Genomic DNA, 27,608 nt, shown 5'->3' on the forward strand with positions numbered 1-27,608 from the left:
GTTCTCTTTGGCCTCTGGCCCACTGCCTCTGGCATTTCGGCCTGGGAAGGGAATCCTCAGGTAATGACCTGACTTTTCTTCTGCCCCCAACTCTACTGGGTCCCCTGAATGAATTTTCTCCTTGGGGATATCTAAGTGAAAAATCCATTCATTTTCTGGCCTGGAGATTTCTCTATTTCTCTCTCCCGCTCCCTCTCTCCCTTCTCTTTCTCTCTCTGCTTTCAAAGAACGATGGGGGCCTCTTTTTCCCTCCTGAATGATTCCTCCTTAAAACGTTCACTCACCAATTTGGCTCGCTTCTCACTGACCCCAGACATCAAGCCAAAAACTCTCATCAAATTCTGTACTCAGGACTGGCCTTCTTATCACTTAGATAATCAAAATCAATGGTCTCCTGAAGGCTCCCTTGACCCTCAAATTCTGCAAGATCTTTTCAACTATTGCCAGTGCTTAAAAAAGTGGAAGGAGATTCCCTACATCGAGGCTTTCTCCCTCCTCCGGTCGCACCCTGAACTCTGCACCCCTTGTAGCCCTCACCAAGTTCTTTTAGCCTGCAAAACCACAGTGCCCCCCTCTGAGTCCTCCACCTCCTTTGGCCCGGCCAATGAAATCCCTCCTTATCGTTCCCCTCCTTCTGCTCCCACTTTCCCAGCCCCTTCTTCACCTGCGTCTGCTTCATCACCATTTTCCTCTCCACCACCATTTTCTCCCCCTTCATCCTCCTTTAGTCCACCAGCCACCAGGTCCAACACCCAAAACCAAATTACCCAGCCCCATACAATGGCACCTTAGGAGAAGTTGCTGGACCTGAAGGTGTTATTCAAGCCCATGTTCCCTTTTCTATGACTGACCTTACTCAATTAGAAAAAAAGCTAGGTTCTTTCACTACTGACCCTACTACTTACATCCGTGAATTTCCCCTCTATAGGTCACAGCTTCAAGCCCACCTTGAGGACAGGAGCAGCCACTGGTGTCCGCCTGGACTGCAGTGTGTGCACACAGTGATGTGGAATGCAGTTTCATGATGAAATGTTTTCCTGTAGAAAACGGGCATGTTTCTTTATATATGTGTTTGGGTTTTTTCTTCCAAATAGATTTTAGGATTCCAATGTAGGCTATATTTCTTTCTTACAAATAGATTAATAATGTTCTATTCCTTTTTATGATTTTTTTAGTAGTAATAAGTTGTTGACAATTTTGTTGGAAATGAGAAATTTTTCATAGTTTAAAAGAGAAACGGAGGGGATCCAAGATGGCGGACTAGCGGGAGGTTGCATTCCTTGTCACTCCGTAACTCCAGATTCAAGCAGAGGATATCTGTTTCTTGGCAAGGCAGATTTGCTGCTTATCGATCCCCTGCTGTTTACCCCATTTGCTGTGATCACCTGCTGTCTGCCAGTATATCGACGTGTCTTTTGAGTGCAGATTGCTCACTGACAGGCACCTATCATCCACCATTTGCCTGTGTCTCGGCTGTCCATTGCCTGCCTTACACCTATCCATCACCCAAAGCATGAGGTTCACCTCCCGATCATCTGACAACAGTCAGAAAACTGATCGCCGACTGCCAGTGGGGCACCAGCTGCCTGCTGTTGCCTGGAAGTTCACTGTTACAATACCTGCAGGTTTGATTACACGTGGCTGCTGCCATTTTGAGACAACAGCCAGGCCCCATAGGACCCCTGGCTGGACTGACTGAGCCCATCTCCAGGATCCCTCAGCCCAACTGATCACTCCCTGCCTCTGGGACCCTCACATCGAATGACTGCTCCCTGCTGCCAGGACCCCCAGACCAACTGACTGCGCCCTATCACAGGGACGCCAGAGTGACTGATTGAAACCGCCCTCCAGGATCCCACAACCACACCAAAGAAACCCAATTTCCAGGACCCCTGCCTGACCAACTGCATCCACCCTCCAGGACCTCCTGCTGACCACAGCAACACCCTGAGCAGCAGCTTCCCATTTGCCAACACATTTTGAAGCCAGAGTGGCCATCTTGGATAATCCTGGAAGTCATAGCTCCAATTTTTAGGTGGGGCAAAACCCATCCTGAGACGCCTGCTGGAGGCTTGAAGCTCATTGTCAGGTACCTCTCATGCATCAGGCTACTGAACTCTGGGAGGTTTCATTACTATATGACTGTTATACTGTAGATTTTTTTTCTCCTTATTGAAAAATTTTGTTTTTATTTCTTTACTTTTCTTCCTCTATTTTCCTTTTGTTTACCTATTCCCTCAAAGACTTTTTCTCCCTTTTTTGCATGCTAACATCCAATTTCTTTTGATTACACTCTCACCCTCTCTATTATCTAGAACTTCTGTATATCCTTTTCTTATCCCATTAACAGCCACATTCTACATCCCTCTGCATCCTCTTTGTCCTCCATTTGAAACTGCAGACCTTATTGCAAATCCATTTGTTTTACTGAAGATAATATTTGAATTCATTCTGTTTATTATGACAATTTTGTTATTGTCCTCATAGGGGCTATTTGATCTAGGATTGCACAATGTCTGAATTGGGCACTGCTAATATTGATTTTTCCTTAAAGAAAGGGTTTTGGAAACTTATAGGGCCACTATAAGCCTATAGGAGGAAATCTGCAATACCCCAGATCTGCACTGCTACAGGGGAACATACATGAACAACATGAAAAAACAAGGGAAGAAAATAATCCAAACAAATCTAGATTCTATATTATTAGAATCCAATGACAGCATGGTAGAAGAAATATCAGAAAAGGTCTTCAGATTAGACATGATTAAGATGATTCGTGAAGCACAGGTTGAGATAAGAGAGCAAATGCAGGCAATGAATGATAATACAAATAAGTTGGAAGAAAAAGTGCAGGAAGCAAAAGATCATTTCAATAAAGAGATAGAGATTCTCAAAAAAAAAAAAAAAAAAAAAAAAAAAAAAACCAAATGGAAATCCTTGAAATGAAGGAAACAATAAACCAAATAAAAACTCAATGGAAAGCATCACCAAAAGAGTAGACCACTTGGAAGACAGAACCTCAGACAATGAAGATGAAATATTTAATCGTGAAAAGAAAGTTGCCCAAACAGAGAAGATGGTAAGAAATCATGAACAGGATCTCCAAGAACTATGCGACATCATGAAAAGAACAAATTTAAGAATTTTTGGGATTGAGGAAGGCACAGAGATACAAACCAAAGGAATGAACAACCTATCTGAAAATATCAGAAAATTTCCCAAACCTGAAGAACGAAATAGAAAATCAAATACAAGAGGCTTACAAAACACCAAATGCACAAAATCACAACAGATCCCACCAAAGCACATTATAATGAAAATGCCTAACATTCAAAATTAAGATAGGATTTTGAAGGCCGCGAGAGAAAAGCATCATATTACATATAGTGGGAGACCAATACGGATAGCAGCCGACTTCTCAACCCAGACTCTAAAAGGTACAAGGGCCTGGAACAAAATATTTCAAGCTCTGACAGATCATGGTTGCCAACCAAGAATCCTATACCCAGCAAAACTAACCTTCAGATTTGAAGATGAAATAAAATCCTTCCATGATAAACAAAAGTAAAAAGAATTTACAAATAGAAAGCCTGTGCTACAGAATGTTCTCAACAAAATATTCCATGAGGAGGAAATGAAAAACAACAAAGGAGGCCAGCAAAGGGAGGAACTACCTTAGAGAAAAACCACTCAAAGGAGAAACCAAGCCAACGTAAAAACCAAAAATAACCAAATGACTGGGAATACAAATCATATCTCAATAATAACCCTGGATTTTAATGGCCTAAACTCATCAATCAAAAGACATAGACTGGCAGAATGCATTAAAAAGAAAGACTCAACAATATGCTGCCTGCAAGAGACTCATCTCATACAAAAAGACATCAACAGACTAAAGGTGAAAGGATGTGAAAATACCTACCACACACATGGACTCAGTAAAAGAGCAGGGGTTTCCATCCTTATATCAGATAAAGTGGACTTCAAGCCAAAGTTAGACAGAAGGGATAAAGAAGGACATTTCATACTGCTTAAGGGAATCATCAATCAGGAAGACATAACGATAGTAAATATTTATGCCCCAAACATTGGTGCATCCCTGTACATCAAAGAAATCCTTCTCAATTTCAGGAATCACATAGACCACAACACAATAATTCTGGGTGACTTTAATGCAACACTGTCACCACTAGATAGATCTTCCAAACAAAAAACAAACAAAGAAACCATAGACTCAATAACACAATTGATAACCTATACTTAATAGACATATATAGGGTATTCCATCCATCAAAAAGTGGATTCACTTTCTTCTCAGCAGCACATGGATTGTTCTGGAAAATAGACCATATGTTATGCCACAAAGCAGCCCTTAGGAAATGCAAAAAAAATGGAGATACTGCCTTGTGTTCTATCAGATCATAATGGACTGAGAGTAGAAATCAATGACAAAATGAAAAACAGAAATTACTCCAATACCTGCAGACTAAATAATCTATTGAATGAAACATGGATAACAAACAACATCAGGGAGGAGATAAGAAAATTCTTAGAGGTCAATGAGAACGACAATACAACATATCAAAATCTCTGGGACACTATGAAAGCAGTACTGAGAGGAACATTCATTGCATGGAGCACATTCCAGAAAACAATGAAAAGTCAACACCTAAATGACCTAACATTACAGCTCAAAGCCCTAGAAAAAGAACAGAATAACAGCAAAAGTAGTAGAAGACAGGAAATAATTAAAATCAGAACTCAAATCAATGAAATTGAAACAAAGGAAATAATTCAAAAAATTGACAAAACTAGAAGTTGGTTCTTTGAGTCAGTAAACAAAATAGACAAACCCTTAGCCACACTAACAAAGAGGAGAGAGAAGACTCAATTACTAAAATTCGTGATGAAAAAGGAAATATCACGACACACACCACTGAGATACAGAACATAATGAGAAGCTACTTTGAAAATCTGTATTCCAACAAAATAGAAAATACCAAAGACATTGACAAATTTTTAGAGACATATGCTCAACCCAAACTGAACCAGGAGGATATACACAATTTAGACAGATCAATATCAAGCAATGAAATAGAAGAAGCCATTAAAAATCTACCATCCAAGAAAAGCCCAGGACCAGAATGATTCTCAGCCGAGTTCCACAAGACCTTAAAAGAAGAACTCATTCCAATACTTCTCAAAGTATTCCAGGAAGTAGAAAAGAATGGTACCCTACCAAACTCATTCTATGTAGCTAATATCACCCTCATACACAAACCAGGTGAAGACACATCAAGGAAAGAAAATTTTAGACCAATATCCTTGATGAATATAGATTCAAATATCCTTAACAAAACATTGGCAAACCATATCCAAAAACATATTAAGAAAAATGTGCACCATGATCAAGTGAGGTTCATCCCTGGAATGCAAGGATGGTTTAACATCTGTAAACCAATAAACGTAATCCATCATGTCAACAGACTTAAGGATAAGAATCATATGGTTATTTCAATTGATGCAGAAAAAGTGTTCGATAAAATACAATACCCCTTCATGCTCAAAACACTAGAAAAAATAGGGATGGTATGAACATACCTGAACATTGTAAAGGCCAACATCATTCTTAATGGAGAAAAACTGAAACCTTTTCCTTTAAAAACGGGAACAAAACAGGGGTGTCCTCTTTCACCACTTCTATTCAACACTGTCCTTGAAATTCTAGCCAGAGCAATTAGGCAGACCAAAGAAATTAAAGGGATATGAATAGGAAAAGAGGAACTTAAACAGTCACTACTTGCTGATGTCATGATTCTATATTTAGAGGATCAAAAAACCTCCTCCAGAAAACTTCTAGACCTCATCAATGAATTCAGCAAAACAGCAGGCTATACAATCAACATGCATAAATCTAAAGCACTTTTATATGCAAGCGACAAAACAGTTGAAAGGGAAATGAGTAAAACACTAAGGAATCTCCACAATGCTTTCCAGCGTGGCTGCAGTAATTTGCAGCCTCACCAGCAATGTATGAGTGTACCTTTCTCCCCACATCCTTGCCAAAACCTGTTGTTGTTGTATTCTTGATAATCACCATTCTAATTGGGGTGAGATGGAATCTTACGGTGGTTTTGATTTGCATTTCTCTTATTACTAGAGATGTTAGACATTTTTCCATATGTTTGTTGATTGCTTGTAGATCTTCTTCTGTGAAGTGTCTATTCATTTCCTTAGCCCATTTGTCAATGGGATTATTTGCATTCTTGGTGTAGAGTTTTTTGAGTTCTTTATAGATTCTGGAAATTAGTGCTCTATCTGAAGTATGATTGGCAAAGATTTTCTCCCACTCTGTAGGCTCTGTCTTCGCATTGCTGATAGTTTCCTTTGCAGAGAGAAAGCTTTTTAGTTTGAATCTATTCCGGTTATTGATTCTTGCTTTTATTTCTTGTGCTATGGGAGTCCTGTTGAGGAAGTCTGGTCCTAAGCCGATATGTTGAAGATCTGGACCTACTTTTTCTTCTATAATCTGCAGGGTCTCTGGTCTGATTCCGAGGTCCTTAGTGCATTTTGAGTTTACTTTCGTGCATGGTGAGAGATATGGGTTTAGTTTCATTCTGTTGCATATGGATTTCCAATTCTCCCAGCACCATTTGTTGAAGAGGCTATCTTTTCTCCATTGCATATTTTTGCAACCTTTGTCTAGTATAAGAAAATCGTATTTATTTGGGTTTGTGTCCGTGTCCTCTATTCTGTACCATTGATCTACCTTTCTATTTTGGTACCAATACCATGCTGTTTTTGTTACTATTGCTTTGTAGTAGAGTTGAAGATCTGGTATTGTGATACCCCTGCTTCACTCTTCCTGTTAAGGATTGCTTTAGCTATTCTGGGTTTCTTATTCTTCCAGATGAATTTCATAATTGCTTGCTCTATTTCTGTAAGGTATGTCATTGGCATTTTAATTGGAATTGCATTGAATCTGTATAGCACTTTAGGTAGAATGGCCACTTTGACAATATTAATTCTGCCTATCCAAGAACATGGGAGATCTTTCCATCTTCTAAGGTTTTCATTAATTTCTTTCTTTAGTGCACTGTAGTTCTCATTGTAGAGGTCTTTCACCTCTTTTGTGAGATTGATTCCCAAGTCTTTTAGTTTTTTCGTGGCTATTGTGAATGGGGTAGTTTGCCTGATTGTTCTTTCCAAAGATTCATCACTTATGTATAAAAATGCATTAGATTTATGTGCATTGATCTTATATCCCGCTAATCTACTGAATTCACTTATGAGTTCTAAACATTTTCTGGTGGAATTTCCTGGTTCCTCTAAGTATATAATCATATCATCAGCAAATAGGGATAGTTTGAGTTCTTCTTTTCCTATTCATATCCCTTTAATTTCTTTGGTCTAATTGCTCAGGCTAGAGTTTCAAGGACGATACTGAATAGAGTGGTGAAAGAGGGCAACCCTGCCTTCTTCCAGTTTTTAGGGGGAGTGCTTTCAGTTTTTCCCCATTTAGAATGATACTAGCCATGGGCTTACCATAAATGGCCTTTACAATGTTAAGGAATGTTCCCACTATCCCAATTTTTTCTAGTGTTTTGAGCATGAAGGGGTGCTGTATTTTATCAAATGATTCTTCTGTATCTATTGAAATAATCATGGAATTCTTGACTTTATTGATATGGTGAATTACATTCATTGATTTCTGGATGTTGAACCAAACTTGCATCCCTGGGATGAAACCCACTTGATCATGGTGCACTATCTTTCTACTATGCTTTTGTATGCAATTTCTAAAATTTTGTTCAGAATTTTTGTGTCAATGTTCATTAAGGACATCTGAAATTTTCTTTCTTCAATGTGTCTCTGTCTGGTTTAGGTATCAGGGTGATATTGGCTTCATAGAATGAGTTCGGGAGGGTTCCCTCCACTTCTATTGTATGGAATACTTTGAGAAGTACTGGAATGAGCTCTTCTTTAAAGGTTGTGTAGAACTCGGCTGAGAACCCATCTGTCCCGGACTTTTCTTTGTTGGTAGGCTTTTGATGACCTCTTCTATTTCATTACTTGAAATTGGTCTATTTAAATTGTGTATGTCCTCCTCCTTAAGTTTAGGCAATTCATATGTCTCTAGAAACCTGTTGATGTCTTCGAAATTTTCTATTTTGTTGGAGTATAGATTTTCAAAATAGCTTCTAATTATGTTTTGTATTTCAATCATGTCTATTGTGATATTTCCTTGTTCATTCCGAATTTTAGTGATTTGGGTTTTCTCTCGTCTTCTCTTTGTTAGTGTGGCTAAAGGTTTATCAATTTTGTTTATTTTTTCGAAGAACCAACTATTTATTTTGTCAATTTTTTGTATTGTTTCTTTTGTTTCAATTTCGTTGATTTCAGCTCTGAGATTAACCATTTCCTGTCTTCTACTACTTTTGGTACTGGTCTGTTCTTTTTCTAGGGATTTGAGCTGTAGTGTTAGGTCGTTTATTTGTTGAGTTTTACTTCTTTTATTAAATGCGCTCCATGAAATAAATTTCCCTCTACTGCTTTCATAGTGTCCCAGAGATTTTGATATGAAGTTTCTTTGTTCTCACTTACCTCTAAGAATTTTTTAATTTCCTTCCTATTATCCTCTATTATCCATTCATCATATAATAGCATATTGTTTAATCTCCAGATGTTGGAATAGTTTCTGTTTTTTACTCTTTCATTTATTTCTAACTTCAATCCATTATGATCTGATAGAATACAAGGTAGTGTCTCTATCTTCTTGTATTTGCTAACATTAGCTTTGTGGCATTATATACGGTCTATTTTAGAGAAGGATCCATGTGCTGCTGAGAAGAAAGTGTATTCGCTCTTAGTTGGATGGTATATTCTATAAATGTCCGTTAAGTCTAAATTGTTCATTGTGTTATTGAGATCTATGGTTTCTTTGTTCAATTTTTGTTTGGAAGATTTGTCCAGTGGTGAGAGAGGCGTGTTAAAATCACCTAGTATTATTGTGATATGGTCTATTTGATTTCTGAAATTGAGAAGGATTTGTTTGACATACATGGGTGAGCCACTGTTTGCGGCATAGATGTTTATTATTGTTATATCTTGCTGATTTATGCTTCCCTTAAGCAGTATGAAATGTCCTTCTTTATCCCTTCTAACTTTGGCTTGAAGTCCACATTATCTGAAATGAGAATGGATACTCCAGCTTTTTTGCTGAGTCCATGTGCATGGTATGTTTTTCCCCATCCTTTTACCTTTAGTCTGTGAGGATCTTTTTCTATGAGGTGCTGAGTCTCTTGCAAGCAACATATTGTTGGATCGTTCTTTTCAATCCAATCTTCCAATCTATGTCTTTTGATTGATGAATTCAGGCCATTAACAATCAGGGTTATTATTGAGATATGATTTGGTTTCCCGGTCATTTGGTTCATTTTTTAAATTTTATTTATTTATTTATTTATTTGTCACGCCTTGGTTCCTCCTTTATTTGACAAGTCATTTAGGATAATTCCTCCCTTTGCTGATTTGCTTCTTTGTTTTTCATCTCTTCCTCATGGAATATTTTGCTGAGAATGTTCTGTAATGCTGGCTTTCTTTTTGTACATTCTTTTAGCTTTTATTTATCATGGAAGGATTTTATTTCATCGTCAAATTTGAAGGTAAGTTTTGCTGGGTATAAGATTCTTGGTTGGCATCCATTTTCTTTCAGAGCTTGAAAAATGTTGTTCCAGGCCCTTCTAGCTTTTAGGGTCTGCATTGAGAAATCTGCTGATATCCGTATTGGTTTCCCCCTGAATGTAATTTGGTTCTTTTCTCTCACAGCCTTTAAAATTCTGTCTTTATTTTGTATGTTAGGTATTTTCATTATAATGTGCCTTGGTGTGGGTCTGTTGTAATTTTGTGTATTTGGAGTCCTATAAGCCTCTTGAACTTGATTTTCCATTTCATTCTTCAGATTTGGGAAATTTTCTGATATTATTTCATTGAATAGATTGCTCATTCCTTTGGTTTGTTTTTCTAGGCCTTCCTCAATCCCAATAATTCTTAAATTTGGCCTTTTCATGATATCCTATAGTTCTTGTAGATTCTGTTCATGATTTCTTACCATCTTCTCTGTTTGTTTAACTTTGTTTTCAAGGTTAAATATTTTGTCTTCAATGTCTGAGGTTCTGTCTTTCAGGTGTTCTATCCTATTGGATACGCTTTCTATGGAGTTCTTAATTTGGTTTATTGTTTCCTTCATTTCAAGACTTTGGTTTTTTTTTTCAATATCTCTAACTCTTTATTGAAATGATCTTTTGCTTCCTGTATTTGCTCTTTTAACTGTCGATTGGTGCGATCATTCAATGACTGCATTTGCTCTTTCATCTCATCGTTTGCTTCCCTGATCATTTTAATTATGTATCTCCTGAACTCCTTTTCTGTCATTTCTTCTGCCATGGTGTCATTGGGTTTTATTGATGTAACATCTAGATTTGTTTGGGGCATTTTCCGCCCTTGTTTTCTCATGTTGTTCAGATATCAGTGGACCGCTGAGATATTGCAGATTTCCTGTATTGACTTATAATATCCCTGAAGATTTCTAGTATATCCCCTCTTAGCCTTCAGTAGGCTGAAGTCTTGGAGGAAGTTGATAGTGCAGGGATCCACAAGGAAGCTGCCTCTCTAGAGGTGGTGGCCTTCAGGTGGTGTATATTCCCTGTTTGTGGGCAGAGGTGTCTCCACTTGTTGACCAATGGTCATCCAAAGGGGAACTAGGCTGCAGGCTGAGGCAAGGCCTGTTTGGGCCTGTGTCTCTGGTTTCACCGTCCTTGTGGGAAATCATCATCCAGCAGGGAAGACTCACCCGGTGGGGAGGTCTCGCTGGTCAGTTCCCCTCCTAGAGGTTCCCCTTAATCTACAACTACTGCTTGGGCTGGGCTGCCTTCCTCTGCAAAGTTCCCAGGGGCCCAGACCTACCTCCTGGGCCTGGGAGCCTCACCCTTCGCAGATGAGTCTCCTTAGGCTGCCTCTCCTCAGAGAATCTGCCCGCAGTCCTGGAACCATTACTCCGCCCCTAAGCATGTCTCTGTGCAGCTCTTCCACCCAGAAGCCTCCTAGTTTCTGGGACCCTGCTCTCCACCTAATCACCTGGCTGTGCGGCCCCTCCTCTGAGCAGCCACCTGGAGCCCCGTAGAATCGCTCTGAGTCCCAGAGACCTGCCGCATGCCTCTTCCTCCAGACAGCCGCCCTGTGTTCTGGTGGGGTCACTAGGAGTCCAAGCAACTCACTGTGTGTCTTCTCCTCCTGCCAACCGCTGGTAGCCATGGCAGTCACTCCAAGTCCAAGTGACCTGCCCCGTTCCTCCTCCTCCAGGTAGCCCCCCAGGTGTTCAAGAACAGTTCACTGTGAGTTGCTCTGAGTAACTCTGAGTCCATGTGACCCGCTGTATGCCTCCTCCGGGCAGCTGACCGGAGCTCTGGTGCCGCCACTCAAGACCAAGTGAACCACCAGGCTCCTCCTCCAGGCAGCCCCCCGGTGTTCAGGAGCGGTTGCTTTGAGTCCAAACAACTCACCACTCGCCTCCTACTCTGAGCAGCCGCCTGGAGCGCCAACGCAGTCACTGCAAGTCCATGCAACCCGCCGCCCTCCTTCTCCACCGGGGAGGCCCTGGTGTTCAGGTACAGTCGCTTTTAGTCCAAACAGCTTGCCACGCAGCTCCTCTTCTGGCAACCGCCCGTAGCTCTGGTATAGTCACTCCGAATCCAAGCGGCCATGCTCCTCCCACTCCTCCTCCGGGCAGGCCCCGGTGTTCTGGAGTGGTTGCTCTGAGTCCAAATAGCTCTCCTCACAGCCCCTCCTCTGGGCCACCACCTGGAATCCCAGTGGTTGCTCTGAGTCCAAGCGATGTACTGAGTGGCCTCCTCTACGATACTCCCAGTTGTCCGAGTTCACTGCTCCAGTGGGGGGAGGGGTGTCTCGCCGGGCAGCTCTACTTCACAATGTTCCCTGCATTCTGGGACTACTGCCCCATCCAGGATGCCTCCCCAACGGGAGAGACTCACCCAGCTGCTTTGAGTTGGTCCCAAGTCTCTCAATATCTACTTTTTTGAATCCTGAGTCCTGGAGCAACCTGAAATGCAGCCACCCTCTAGTTTGCCATCTTGAAAACCCCCCTATTCCAAATTTTGATCATGAACCTGTGTTAAATTTATCATTAGAGAGGAAAAAAATCCTTGTTTTCAATAAGTAATAGCTTAACATTTGAGTCAGGTACAGGTCTAAGCCCTTTCCCTCTATCCTTAGTCAGATAAGTAGAAACTATCATTATCCCTATTTTATGGATGATAAACTGAGGGTTCAATCATAATTACTTGGGCTGAAAATAAAACCCAGTCTGATCCAAGACAGCACATCATGTCATTGTTCACACTGACAAGTCATCCTGGACCACAGACTTAAAGGGTGGTACTTAAAATTAAGGACATTCAGAGCCATTCCTTTAACATTACACAACTAGTTAATTTTTATCCCCCCAATTCCTGTACTGGCGAGTGTTATGCAGACTGGGCCACACAGAGTAAAATAAAAATTGCTCACGAGCCCAGCAATTTCCTTTCATAGACTGATCAATACCTGAGTGAACCACTAGCTTATACATACTAAGGGACAAATACAAGCATGTTTTCTACTGCAGCTGTTTGTTAAAAACAGCTAAAACAAAATGTATGTCCATGAACCACCGAACAGACAACCTATGGCATATTCCACAGTTGAAGATTAGGCAGAAGGTAACTAGAATGAGCGAGATGTCACGGGACGTCCTCTGAGATACACCAGGTGGAAGGGTAAAAAGGACTGCCTAGACACTAGGACTCCACAGAGGTCAAAAGAGTTCAGTGCTACCCATTTTCTACATGACAGATACATGCTTGTAATTGCACAAGAAAAATACTAAAAGCTTATCTCTGAGGATGCAAGGAGTAAAAGGTCAAAGAGGGCGGGGCTTGTGGCTCAGTGGTAGCCCTCCTGCCTAGCATGTGAGCCACTGGGTCTGGTTCTCAGCACCACATATAAATAAATGAATACAGTAAAGGTCTATAATATCTAAAAAGTTATATAATAATAAAAAAGGTCAAAGAATGACAACACTTACTAAGCTATAGTTTCTTACAAGCAAAATAGTACACATTTTTATAACACATCATAACAAATACTTTCAAACCAAGTGAGAACAGTGAAGTAATGAGAATGACCCCAATTTTGTAAAAGCAGTGAATAAAACATCTCTGCACTGCTCTTGTAGTTAATGACAGCAAGCTCCATGTGCAGGAACACACTGGCATCTGGGGTAGGTCAACAGGCTAGTGCAAGACTATCATTTTTCATTCATGTTTGCACTGACTCAGGAGCTCAGGTGAACATGACTGCCTTTGTCTTTTTTTAAAGTTAGGTTTCAGAATGAGATGATATTAATGCAGAACAGTCCCCACGTGGAGATGATACTAGCACCAGAAGGGGCGCCCAGCCCCACTCACCTTGTCACCTATCCGACACAGGTACTCAGCTTTTGCCATCATTGCATCCCGAATCTCACTCTCCCCCAGATTCTTCTCTGCATCCTCCAGCTCCTCATCCAAACGCTTCAGCTCTTCTTCATTTGCCTTCTTCATTTCATTGAGGAGGTCCATGTCCATCTGCCAGTCGAGGGCATGCACAAGGCTTCATAATAAGGAGCCATGTCTGAAAGCCGAAAAGAGGGATGCATGAGTGGGTCACCTGGCACTCCAAAGGCGGTGTCGGCCCGCCTCTGTCCACGCTGTAGTCGCCCACTCATCTCCTCCCACTCCAGGAAAAGAACCTGAGACCGCTGGCAAACCACTTGGCCAAACCTCAATGTTTGCAGGTGGGGGCTGCACAGGCATCCTGACTCCAGCCACCCTCCCAGGTCTAAATGGAGGGAGAGCTTCTGCACTGCACGGCTTCAATGCAAAGGAGGAAACTCGAGTCTGCAAGCAGGAGACAGTGGGAGCCTCTCTGCACATGCTCACAGGCGAGTCCAGCCACAAGCGCTCAGGGCTGGGAGGACGACAGGATCCGGACCCAACCTCCGCTCCCCCGGAGAGCTCGGCTGACAGGAGCAGCCACCAGGAGCCCAGCTCCAGGCTCCCCGCAAGTGGCCCTCGGACAGAAAGTACCCCAAGCAGACCCCCGGAGGAAGGCGCGGCCCCCCGAAAAGCCCTAGGGGACGGAGGGGCGCCCGCGTCTGGTGCTCCGCTACGGAAAGGCCCGCGGGCTGCGGGGCCCTGGCGGCCAGGCCCAGGCCACTCACTGGCGCTCCCGGGGCCTCACAGTTGTGCGGAGTGTCGCCATCAGCTCTTCGCGCCCCATTGCGTCCCCGCGGTGCTCCGGCAGGCGCAGCAGGAAGGGCAGCTGCGCGATGCGCAGGTGGGGGTTCTTGGGCAGACCCTCCTCCTCCAGGTTCTCCAGCGGCATTTCGGAGGCAGCAGAAACCACAGACAGCGAGAAAGCCGGCTCCGACGGGCTGCGAGGACGGCAGCGGAAGCAGGAGGAGTCGACCAAGCCCCCAGCCGCCTCAGGCCGGGCTTCCGGTCCCGCCCCTGCCGCCGCTGCCTACAGCGCCCCCTCCTGACACCGCCGGGAACAACTCGCCCCGCCTGAGCACCTGAGCCCTCCTGTGGTCACTAGTGGCTTTTCCTAGTTCAAAGTCAGGCAGAGGCCCTGAGTGACTGGAACCCAATATGGAAGTTCCAGCTCTTGAAACTTTCCTCCCTCCCCTATTATCTCTTTCTTTGGGAATTTTTTTAATATATAAGAATAATGGATAGTTACAATGAAAACAAACCAATTTGTCAGGTCCTTTCTCATCATTTTAATCCTCTTAAGGCTCTGACATTGTAGCATTAGCCACATGTGGGCATGTGATCAACCAGGCCATGCAATAGTTTTGTAGCTTGGCCTAAATAAAAACCCCTACGTACTCCAGGCCCGGTGGTGCACGCCCATGATCCCAGCACCTCGGGAGGCTGAGACTGGAGGATGGTGAGTCCAAAGCCACCCTCAGCATCTTAGTGAGGTCCCATGCAATTTAGGAAGAGCTGCTTCAAAATAAAATATAAAAAGCCTGGGGAGGTGGCTCCGTGGATAAGTGCCCTAAGGTTCAATCCCTCATACAAGGAATGAAAAACACCAAACCTACCTACACTCCAAATTCCAAATGTTCCCCACTCTTCTATGGAGAAACTGTCACCAGCTTTAAGAGAACAGAATTAGCATTTTCTTAACCCATAAATCATTGTACGCTGTCCTTTTCAGCCTCTTGTTCCTGCTCCCTGCATTTTCAGGATTGGTACTGGTTATATCAGACTCCATGGAAGGCTACTACATATTTACTCTTACTCTTCCATTATTGGTGTCCTTAGGTTGATCAGGGTGTTTCTTTTCTCATATAAAATTGAGATGATGAGACCTAAATGCACAGTTGGTTCATATTTTGTGATTGTTTTCCTTCTGTAACTTTCCATACAGGAAAAATAGGCAGAGAAACAGTGAATTTTGAATCTTTACCATCAAATTGTCTTCCAAAACAATTGAATTCGTTCATGCAGCCACTGAAATGGTTGTGACGGACATGTTCTTATAAGCAGTAGGTATTGCCATGCATTTTTCTTCCTTTATGTATTTTTTTCATTATCTTTTTTTGAAGGTGATTTTTTAAAAGGAATTTTTGCCTACATGTATATAGGGTAATAATATCTATGTCGATCTATGTCCCTTTCCATCCCCACCTCTCCACCCTCCCCTTACCCCCTCTATATAATCCAAAGATTCTTCATTGTCCCCTCCACCTTCCCCACTATGGAACAGCATCCCATTTTCAGAGAAAACATTAGGCCTTTTCCCCAGGCATTTTAAATATATTATCTATTCATCTAGTTCTGTAAAAACAAAATACACTTTACTTTATTTTTGGCTTAATATTTTTTTATATTAGGGATTGAACTCAGGGGAAATTAACCACTGAGCCACCTCCGCAACCCCATTTTGCATTTTATTTAGAGACAGGGTATCAGGGATTTCCTTAGGGCCTTGCCTTTGCTGAGGCTGACTGTGAACTTGTGGTCCTCTTGCCTCAGCCTCCCAAGCCACTTCACAGGCATGGACCACAATGCCCAGCAAAAGATCCATTTCCAAGACAACTCAAATGATGCAGAAAATAGAACAGCAAAGAAAATAACCACCAGCACTCCACCACTGCTGAAGAGCTCTCCAAACATCTTTTATTCATTCAACAACCATGATGACAAAGTACCAGGCCATGTTGCTGGGACCAGGATTCCAGCAGTAGAACTAAGCCTGGTTTTGGAAGTCACATTTAGAAGAACAGCTTCATGGAAACGGGCCTAGATCCAGCCCTAGAATGGATCCACACTTGCACTTTGAAGTTGTTTTGTCCATTCCACCAGGCCCGTGGCATCTGGCTGCATTGGTAAATAGGGACTGACCACATAGGAGCCCATCATATTATGGGTCAGCTGCTCCCCCTCAGTCCTGAACTGGTGTCAGCATGGACCCTTTCCATGTCTCCGCTGATAGGAACATGGATTGCATGAGGATGATGTGAGGACCAACGTGCTTTCCATACTTGTGTGATTGTTTCTTAATCCAAAGCCCTAGAAGATCCATTGCTCCATGAAGGAGTGTGGACATTTGACATCTGGATACATAAGACCTTCCTACGCTACACAGGTAGACTTAATCTGTTTGTTAGTATGATTACCTAGCCCTAAGTAACAGAAATATAGAGATCTCTACTAAACACAGGATATACATATGAAGGGATATTTTACAAAAATCAGATGACATTAAGTAGCTTAACTATATTTTCGGGGACATCAATGACATTAAGAGTTAAATGTTGTGTTTACATTCCTGATAACCTGTACAATGTTAAAGTCCCCAAATAAACGCCTTGTCCTCTCCAGCCTTTGCTAGGCCTAGTTATGGGAACAATTTCTCAGTTCTTCCACCTCCTGGTGAGAGATTGCCTTCTGTCATTTTCATGATACTCAGTGGCATGTTTCAGATGCTGCAACCTTTACCTGGTACTAATCTCATTTCAGTACTCATGTCTTTTTGTTCATCTATCATAGAAGCACCCACCCCCAGATGACTTTACAACCTGCTCTACCCCAGCCAGACTTCTACCTTGGAATCCTCAATTTACCCCATTTTTAAAAAAGGGAACTAAAAACTTCTTGTCCCAAGCTGCCCCCTTTCAGCTTTGAAGCACCCAGAACAATCGGTGCCCCCTTTTCCTTACAACAGTTGGGAGTTCCTAAAGGGGGGAATGAAGCCAGAATTTAGGACAAGTAGTTAGTGTAGAAATAGGAAATCGGGTCAATTCGAGGAAATGAAGGCCATGAAACCCATCTGCCTCTGGAAGTTGGAGACTGCCCTTGGGAGAATAAAATGTTAAGGATGCTGTTCGCCATGGACAACTTAAGATAGGCACGGTCCCAAGCCAAATTAATATAAAGAAAAGGGGGAGTTTGCTTTATGGACCAACATAATAAAGTCTTCAGAACAGACTTGCAGGGCTTGGAGGAGTGCACCTTATGATGCTCAGAATCCTGGGCATCATAAGGCACAACCCTCCTTGGACCACCCCTAGCCCTTTGCACTCCTGCCGAACATACATTTCTAGCAACACAACCATGTTGCTCAGGGCTTACAGAAGCGAGTGTTAGAAAGTCAAGGAAGAATTTGCTTAGAAGCAAGACTCAGACCATTGCCAGTTGCCAGAACTGACAGTTGACAGCCTGTCAGCCAGGGAAGAAGGAAGAAAATTAAAAAGCAGAGCCAACAGTCCCCTTTTACCCAGTAACACCCCAGGTTTCCCTATCCAGACAGCACCTTGATTGATGTCCTTGAAGATGACCTTCAGACCTGCTCTCCCTGTGACCCCCCTGCCATTCTCTCTGCAGCTAACCTAAAACACAGCAGTTGTCAGACCACCCCCACCAACCTCACCTTTTCTTTCCTCCTAATTTATGTCACCAAGTCCTATGACTCACTTCAAAATGTACTTGGACCTTCTGGTGCCTGAAAAAAGAGGACAGGGGTTCTGAAATCTCAGCACACAGTTCCTGATGCACTCTCACCACCGATTTTTGGGCTTGCTAGACAAGGGACACCTGCCTGATCTTCCTGCCTCCAGTCTCCTGGTGTCCAGGGGTGGGGGCTGTGAGGGGGACACATAGGAAGGGCTGCTGAGCATCTGCCCTGGGTCAAACATCAGACTTCCTCATCCTTCTCTTCAAATCAAAAACAGGACACCTCTTGCCATGGACTGCAAGAGTCGCTATGGGAAGCATTAACAGTTGCTATGTGAAGTGATTTGAGAAAATAAGGCTAAATATTAGAGGAGGTGAAGTAATAAGTTCAATAACTCAGATTCCCAAATCTCACTTTGGGTGCTGTCTCAGCCCTTCCCCCTTCTCCTGCATGGATAATCGAGGGAACCCTAAGGGGCTGGGGGTGGCTGGAAGGATCTCTTCATTGTTTGACCTTGAAGCTGGCAAGGTTTGCTTTTCCTTTCCTAATGCTGCATCTTACTTCATTCTTGCCTTTCTACACCATCATGAACTTGATGACCTGTTCACCTTTGTTAGGGTGGATGCGGGTGGCCAAAAAGAAGTCAGACCCAAAGCGGCTGGAAAAGGCTTTATTGGGAGGCTCTCAGTGAGATTCACCAGTCCTCCAGCATGAAGGCCAGGTTGGAGGTCGGGGGAATCCACGCATGCCTCCAGTTGGCATGGGTTTTTATAGTCCAGAATTGGCTGGGGGTCCCGCTAAATGACAGGTGGGTGTGAGGTGCCATTAAGGTTCATCTGAAAGCATCTGATTGGTTGTGCTGTGGCACCCAAGGGCCTGATGTTCTGCTGCGCATGTGTGGATTACCCACTGCCCAGCTTCCTCTCATCCACCCGCCGAATCCAACCTAACAACCCTGGTCTGGGTTTTGTTTTACACTAATGTAAGATCTCTCCAGTGGCTGTCAAAGAAACAAAGGGCCAGGTGCGGTGGCGCACGCCTGTAATCCTAGTGGCTTGGGAGGCTGAGGCCAGAGGATTGTGAGGTCAAAGCCAGCCTCAGCAAATTAGCAAGGCCCTAAGCAACTCAGTGAGACCCTGTCTCTAAAATAAAGTATAAAATAAGGTTAGGGATGTGGCTCAGTGGTTAAGCATCCCTGGGTTCAAAAAAGTAAACCAGCAAAAGACCTCCGCCCCCACTTTTGGTTTGTACATCATCCACAAGACTCTGAGGCTCTAATGCAGGGCTGTGCCACTGTGGCAGGCACTTGACAGGTACGCTGGTTTGCCCGTGAGAGAAAGCTTCCATGCCACAGTCTTCTAATGCTGGAACCATTGAGTCTGTGCAGCAGGATGCAGTATCTACATTCATATCTGGGGTTATTATTTCTCCACTCACTTTATCTGAGATCAAACTCCAGGAGGGCCATTAACATAAATGCTGGAAAGAACTTTAGATCCATATCTTGAGAGCATACTTATTATTTTCATTCTAGCCTAATTCTGAGCTGAATGCAAATGTGCAGCACATCTTCAATGCAGGCATTGCTAATAATCAGCATCCTCACAATCATTAGGTTGATAAAGTGTTTTCCAATTATGAACCTTAAATGAAGCATTTTGCCTTCTCAGAAGCAATTTGCCATTTAGCGGGAAAACCTTTTAGTGAGGATATTAGTCGATTCCATTTAGATTTGTACTTGTTCTGGTTGCTCGGCAGAGCACCCTTTATTAATAACTGCCAATTATTGGCAAACAGATTCCTATCTGCACACATATCAACACCATTCGGCTGTCCTAGTTTTGCTTTATTGTCCATGTAATTCCCCGATCTTGCTCAGAATCTCACTGAAGTCTGGCACACCATGTCCTTCAATCAATAAAGTCCAGTGTTTATATTCCGACAAATCCCTCAGCCACCAAGCAGCACCTTGGGCGGCCATGTCGCATGGCCCCAGACCAACGGCCCTTATACAGTGACATTCCCTGTGATGTGTCTCAGCTTTGCGGTGTTGGTCACAGAGCATCACAAAGCCCAGCCAGAACACCACTTCCCTGTCAAAGGGATGCACGGATCCACAGACAGTTCTTGCAACCAAGCAGAGGAGATTTTATTCTTAATACCTATTCACCCAGGCCCACTCTCTGCCTTCCCTTGATTTCCTAAGAAAATGCTGATTGAAAATTCAAGGCTATTCTGTTTTAGTTTACTCTATGATGTGCTCACATTCTGAGCAGGAGAAAGAATGAGATCACTTTTTTTTTCTTTCAATGCTTTGAACCAATTCTATATTCATATAGAGTTGGAATTCATGCAAACAAATTTTTTTTGGTTGGGGGGGTGGGTGCCAGGATTGACCTCAGGGACCCTAGACCACTGAATCACATCCCCAGCCTTTTTGTATTTTATTTAGAGACAGGGTCTCACTGAGTTGCTCAGGGCCTCGCTAAGTTGCTAAGGCTGGCTTTGAACTTGTGATCCTCCCACCTCAGACTCCTGAGCTGCTGGGATGACAGGCCTGCACCACCGCACCCACCTAGTGTTTTAAAATTTGTTCTTTTCATATATACATGACAGTAGGGTGATAAAACATATGTGTTTGGAATTGTCAGTGTTTTTTTGTTTTGTTTTGTTTCATTTTGTTTTTTGTACTTGTGGCTTTTGACCTAAATTGGTCAAATAAATACACAGGCCCAGCCTACATCACCTTCAAACTTTTCAGAGACACTTACATAACCATTTTTTTTTGTAGCTCTCCATGTACAATTTCTTTTCGTCCTTGTCCTTCTCTCCTTGTGCTGACTCTCTGATCCTTTTACAAACACTCTAGAACACATATAAGCAGCACCAGAACATAGGCCCTCTGCCCCCTCCGAACAGCTGAAGACATAAAGAAAATGGTCTCTTCTTGTTCTTTATCAAAGAAAGAGTGTAAAAATAATATTTAATTTTGTGCTCATTAGATTTCTTGCCATTTCCCCAGAGAAGGGATTAAAACTGTCTGTAATTCTACCTCTCAGAGATCATCCCTGTTAACCTAGCAGACACCACTTTAGACTCCTAAAATCAGAGGGAAGGTGGTAAATGGCTTTGCAAATTTTATAAGTTGAATCTAATGGTAAAATGAAGTCAAGATTTGCTGGCAAATGTAAATTGCTCCAACGGTCAAATAATAAATGAAGTCAAAATGAAACTCATCCTGAAAAGCTGAAGCCATTTTTGATGAAGCTATCTGAGATTATCCAAAATACATAAGTCCTAACTTCCAAATATAATGTGATAATGTGTTCACTAATGAATGTGGACAGCTCCACCTCAAAAAAGAAACAAGCTGAGAGACCCAAAAAAAGACTGGGTTTTGCTGGGCGTGGTGGTACACAACTGTATCCCAGTGGCTGGGGAGACTGAGGCAGGAGGATCGTGAGTTCAAAGCCAGCCTCAGCAACTTAGTGAGGCCCTAAGCAACTCAGGAAGACCCTGTCTCTAAATAAAATATAAAATGGGGCCCCTGGAAACTTTGCAGAGGAAGGCAGCCCAGCCCAGGCAGTAGCTGTAAATTGAGGGGAACCTCTAGGAGGAAACTGACCAGCGAGACCTCCCCACCGGGTGAGTCTTCCCTGCTGGGTGAGGTTTCCCACAAGGACGGTAAAACCAGAGACTCAGGCCCAAACAGGCCTTGCCTCAGCCCACAGCCTAGGTCCCCTTTGGATGACCATTGGTCAACAAGTGGAGGCACCTCTGCCCACTAGCAGGGAATATACCCCACCTGAAGGCCACCACTCCTAGAGAGGCAGCTTCCTTGTGGAGCACCGCATTATCAACCTCCTCCAAGACTTCAGCCTACTGAAGGCTAAGAGGGGATATATATAGAAATCTTCAGGGTCATTGTAAATCAACAGAGGAAATCTCCAATATCTCAGCGGTCCACTGATATCTGAACAACATGAGAAAACAAGGAAAGAAAATGCTGCAAACAAATCTAGATGTTACATCAATAAAACCCAATGACAGCATGGCAGAAGAAATGACAGAAAAGGAGTTCAGAATGTACATAATTAAAATGATCAGAGAAGAAAACGAGGAGATGAAAGAGCAAATGCAAGCATTGAATGATGAGATGAAAGAGCAAATGCAAGCATTGATTGATCGCACCAATCGACAGTTAAAAGAGCAAATACAGGAAGCAAAAGATCATTTCAATAAAGAGTTAGAGATATTGAAAAAAAAACAAACAGAAATCCTTGACATGAAGGAAACAATAAACCAAATTAAGAACTCCATAGAAAGCATATCCAATAGGATAGAACACCTGGAAGACAGAACCTCAGACATTGAAGACAAAATATTTAACCTTGAAAAGAAAGCTGAACAAACAGAGAAGATGGTAAGAAATCATGAACAGAATCTACAAGAACTATGGGATATCATGAAAAGGCCAAATTTAAGAATTATTGGGATTGAGGAAGGCCTAGAGAAACAAGCCAAAGGAATGAACAACCTACTCAATGAAATAATATCAGAAAATTTCCCAAATTTGAAGAATGAAATGGAAAATCAAGTTCAAGAGGCTTACAGGACTCCAAATACACAAAATTACAACAGACCACACCAAGGCACATTATAATGAAAATACCTAACATACAAAATAAAGACAGAATTTTAAAGGCTGTGAGAGAAAAGAACCAAATTACATTCAGGGGGAAACCAATACGCATATCAGCAGATTTTTCAATCCAGACCCTAAAAGCTAGAAGGTCCTGGAACAACATTTTTCAAGCCCTGAAAGAAAATGGATGCCAACCAAGAATCTTATACCCAGCAAAACTTACCTTTAAATTTGACGATGAAATAAAATCCTTCCATGATAAACAAAAGTTAAAAGAATTTACAAAAAGAAAGCCAGCATTACAGAACATTCTCAACAAAATATTCCATGAGGAAGAGATGAAAAACAAAGAAGCAAATCAGCAAAGGGAGGAATTATCCTAAAGGAATTGTCAAATAAAGGAGGAAACAAGTTGTGTCAAACAAATAAATAAACAAAATTTTAAAAATGAACCAAATGACCGGGAAACCAAATCATTTCTCTATAATAACCCTGAATGTTAATGGCTTGAATTCATCAATCAAAAGACATAGACTGGCAGACTGGATTAAAAAGAAAGATCCAACAATATGTTGCCTGCAAGAGACTCACCTCATAGAAAAAGATACCCATAGATTAAAGGTGAAAGGATGGGGAAAAACATACCATGCACATGGACTCAGCAAAAAAGCTGGAGTATCCATCCTCATTTCCAATAATGTGGATTTCAAGCCAAAGTTAGTCAGAAGGGATAAAGAAGGTCATTTCATACTGCTTAAGGGAAGCATAAATCAGCAAGATATAACAATCATAAACATCTATGCCCCAAACAGTGGCTCATCTATGTATGTCAAACAAATCCTTCTCAATTTCAGAAACCAAATAGACCACAACACAATAATACTAGGTGATTTTAACACACCGCTCTCACCACTGGACAGATCTTCCAGACAAAAATTGAGCAAAGAAACCATAGATCTCAACAACACAATCAATAATTTAGACTTAACGGACATTTATAGAATATTCCATCCAACCAAGAGTGAATACACTTTCTTCTCAGTAGCACATGGATCCTTCTCTAAAATAGACCATATATTATGCCACAAAGCTAATGTTAGCAAATACAAGAAGATAGAGACACTAGCATGTATTCTATCAGATCATAATGGATTGAAGTTAGAAATAAATGAAAGAGTAAAACACAGAAACTATTCCAACATCTGGAGATTAAACAATATGCTATTATATGATGAATGGATAACAGAAGATATTAGGAAGGAAATTAAAAAATTCTTAGAGGTAAATGAGAACAAAGAAACATCATATCAAAATCTCTGGGACACTATGAAAGCAGTACTTAGAGGGAAATTTATTTCATGGAGCGCATTTAATAAAAGAAGTAAAACTCAACAAATAAACAACCTAACACTACAGCTCAAAGCCTTAGAAAAAGAAGAACAGAACAGCACCAAAAGTAGTAGAAGACAGGAAATAGTTAAACTCAGAGCTGAAATCAATGAAATTGAAACAAAAGAAACAATACAAAAAATTGACAAATAAATAGTTGGTTCTTTGAAAAAATAAACAAAATTGATAAACCTTTAGCCACACTAACAAAGAGAAGACGAGAGAAAACCCAAATCACTAAAATTCGGAATGAACAAGGAAATATCACAACAGACAGGATGGAAATACAAAACATAATTAGAAGCAATTTTGAAAATCTATACTCCAACAAAATAGAAAATTTCGAAGACATCAACAGGTTTCTAGAGACATATGAATTGCCTAAACTGAATGAGGAGGACATAAACAATTTAAATAGACCAATTTCAAGTACTGAAATAGAAGAAGTCATCAAAAGCCTACCAACAAAGAAAAGTCCGGGACCAGATGGGTTCTCAGCCGAGTTCTACAAAACCTTTAAGGAAGAGCTCATTCCAATACTCCTCAAAGTATTCCATAAAATAGAAGAGGAGGGAACCCTCCCAAACTCATTCTATGAAGCCAATATCACACTGATACCTAAACCAGACAGAGACTCATCAAGGAAAGAAAATTTCAGACCAATATCCTTAATGAACATCGACGCAAAAATTCTCAACAAAATTTTAGCAAATCGCATACAAAAACATATTAAAAAGATAGTGCACCATGATCAAGTGGGTTTCATCCCAGGGATGCAAGGTTGGTTCAACATCAGGAAATCAATAAACGTAATTCACCATATTAATAGACTTAAAGTCAAGAATCACATGATTATTTCAATAGATGCAGAAAAAAGCATTTGATAAAATACAGCACCCCTTCATGCTCAAAACACTAGAAAAAATAGGGATAGTGGGAACATTCCTTAACATTGTAAAGGCCATCTATGCTAAGCCCATGGCTAATATCATTCTAAATGGTGAAAAACTGAAAGCATTCCCCCTAAAAACTGGAACAAGGCAGGGATGCCCTCTTTCACCACTTCTATTCAACATCGTTCTTGAGACTCTGGCCAGAGCAATTAGACAAACCAAAGAAATTAAAGGGATACGAATTGGAAAAGAAGAACTCAAACTATCCCTGTTCGCTGATGACATGATTATATATTTAGAGGAACCTGGAAATTCCACCAGAAAACTCTTAGAACTCATAAGTGATTTCAGTAAAGTAGCAGGTTACAAGATCAATGCCCATAAATCCAACGCATTTTTATACATAAGTGATGAATCCTCAGAAAGAGAAATTAGGAAAACTACCCCATTCACAATAGCCTCGAAAAAAATAAAATACATGGGAATCAATCTCACAAAAGAGGTGAAAGACCTCTACAATGAGAACTATACAACACTAAAGAAAGAAATTAAAGAACACCTTAGAAGATGGAAAGATCTTCCATGTTCTTGGATAGGAAGAATTAATATTGTCAAAATGGCCATACTACCTAAAGTGCTATACAAATTCAATGCAATTCCAATTAAAATCCCAATGACGTACCTTACAGAAATAGAGCAGGCAATTATGAAATTCATCTGGAAGAATAAGAAACCCAGAATAGCTAAAGCAATCCTTAGCAGGAAGAGTGAAACAGGGGGTATTGCAATACCAGATCTTCAACTCTACTACAAAGCAATAGTAACAAAAACGGCATGGTATTGGTACCAAAATAGAAAGGTAGATCAATGGTACAGAATAGAGGACATGGACACAAACCCAAATAAATACAATTTTCTCATACTAGACAAAGGGGCCAAAAATATGCAATGGAGAAAAGATAGCCTCTTCAACAAATGGTGCTGGGAGAATTGGAAATCCATATGCAACAGAATGAAACTAAACCCATATCTCTCACCATGCACGAAACTAAACTCAAAATGGATTAAGGACCTCGGAATCAGACCAGAGACCCTGCAGATTATAGAAGAAAAAGTAGGTCCAAATCTTCACCTTGTTGGTCTAGGACCAGACTTCCTTAACAGGATTCCCATAGCACAAGAAATAAAAGCTAGAATCAACCACTGGGATAGATTCAAACTAAAAAGCTTTCTCTCAGCAAAGGAAACTATCAGCAATGCGAAGAAAGAGCCTACAGAGTGGGAGAATATCTTTGCCAATCATACTTCAGATAGAGCACTAATCTCCAGAATCTATAAAGAACTCAAAAAACTCTACTCCAAGAATTCAAACAGTCCAGTCAACAAATGGGCTAAGGAAATGAATAGACACTTCACAGAAGAAGATCTACAAGCAATCAACAAACATATGGAAAAATGTTCAACATCTCTAGTAATAAGAGAAATGCAAATCAAAACCACCCTAAGGTTCCATCTCACCCCAATTAGAATGGCGATTATGAAGAATACAAGCAACAACAGGTGTTGGCGAGGATGTGGGGAGAAAGGTACACTCATACACTGCTGGTGGGGCTGCAAATTAGTGCAGCCACTATGGAAAGCAGTGTGGAGATTCCTTAGAAAACTTGGAATGGAACCACCATTTGACCCAGCTATCCCACTCCTTGGCCTATACCCAAAGGACTTAAAATCTGCATACTACAGAAATACAGCCACATCAATGTTCATAGCTGCTCAATTCACAATAGCCAGACTGTGGAACCAACCTAGATGCCCTTCAATTGATGAGTGGATAAAGAAACTGTGGTATATATATACTATGGAATATTACTCAGCCATAAAGAATGATAAAATCATGACATTTGCAGGCAAATGGATGAAATTGGAGAATATCATGCTAAGTGAGATAAGCCAATCTCAAAAAGCCAAAGGACGAATGATATCGCTAATAAGTGGAGGTTGACACATAATGGGGGGGAGGGAAGGGTTAGAGTTAGGGTTAGGGAGGGGGGCAAGTATGGAGGAAGGAACTACTGTATAGAGGGTAAAGAGGGGTGGGAGGGGTGGGGGGAAGGGAAAAAATAACAGAATGAATCAAACAACATTGCTCTATGTAAATTTATGATTACACAAATGGTATGCCTTTACGCCATGTGCAAACAGAAAAACAACATGTATCCCATTTGTTTACAAAAAAAAAAAAAACTTAAGTGCTGCATGTTAAAAAAAATAAAAAAATAAAAAAAAATAAAATGGACTGGAGATGTGGCTCAGTGGTTAAGCACCCCTGGGTTCAATCCCTTGTGAAAAAAAAAAAAGACTGGATTTTTGTATTGGAGGCAGAAATTTGGGTCCTCTAAGAAATGCTCTTCTGGTGCCTGGGACTAAACTTGGAGCCTTAAGTGTGCTAGGCATGCTCTCTACCACTGAGTTACGGTGCCAGCCCCTAAGGGGAATTAGTTTTAAGAATATATTATGTGCTACTGTAAAGCAAGTTCTTCCCTATTTTTGGCTTATGCTGTTCTTAAACATGATCATGACTGTCCTGGGAGGGATGGATTTGTCACCTTTCCATTGAA

At 41.5% G+C, this 27,608-nt stretch overlaps 1 protein-coding gene and 1 long non-coding RNA gene across 6 annotated transcripts in view; one reads left to right on the forward strand and one right to left on the reverse strand.

Annotated features, from left to right (window-relative positions):
• The window catches only part of LOC306646624 (uncharacterized protein), a 280,420-nt gene extending 266,579 nt beyond the window's left edge, over positions 1 to 13,841 (reverse strand). For 2 of the 5 annotated variants that reach the window (XR_013759898.1, XM_079115258.1), the window contains exon 1: positions 13,524 to 13,841. Coding sequence is in view for 4 of the 5 variants with exons in the window: in XM_079115258.1 (XP_078971384.1) it covers positions 13,524 to 13,682 (159 nt within the window). In the remaining variant the exon portion in view is untranslated. The remainder of the gene's footprint in view (positions 1 to 13,523) is intronic. The other 3 variants (XM_079115259.1, XM_079115261.1, XM_079115260.1) reach the window with 2 other exon arrangements.
• The window catches only part of LOC306646654, a 745,829-nt gene that overhangs the window by 103,705 nt on the left and 614,516 nt on the right, over positions 1 to 27,608 (forward strand). The gene's annotated exons all lie outside the window — the stretch shown is intronic.

Source organism: Sciurus vulgaris (assembly GCF_902686455.1).
Source record: "Sciurus vulgaris genome assembly, chromosome: 16".
Taxonomy (NCBI): domain Eukaryota; kingdom Metazoa; phylum Chordata; class Mammalia; order Rodentia; family Sciuridae; genus Sciurus; species Sciurus vulgaris.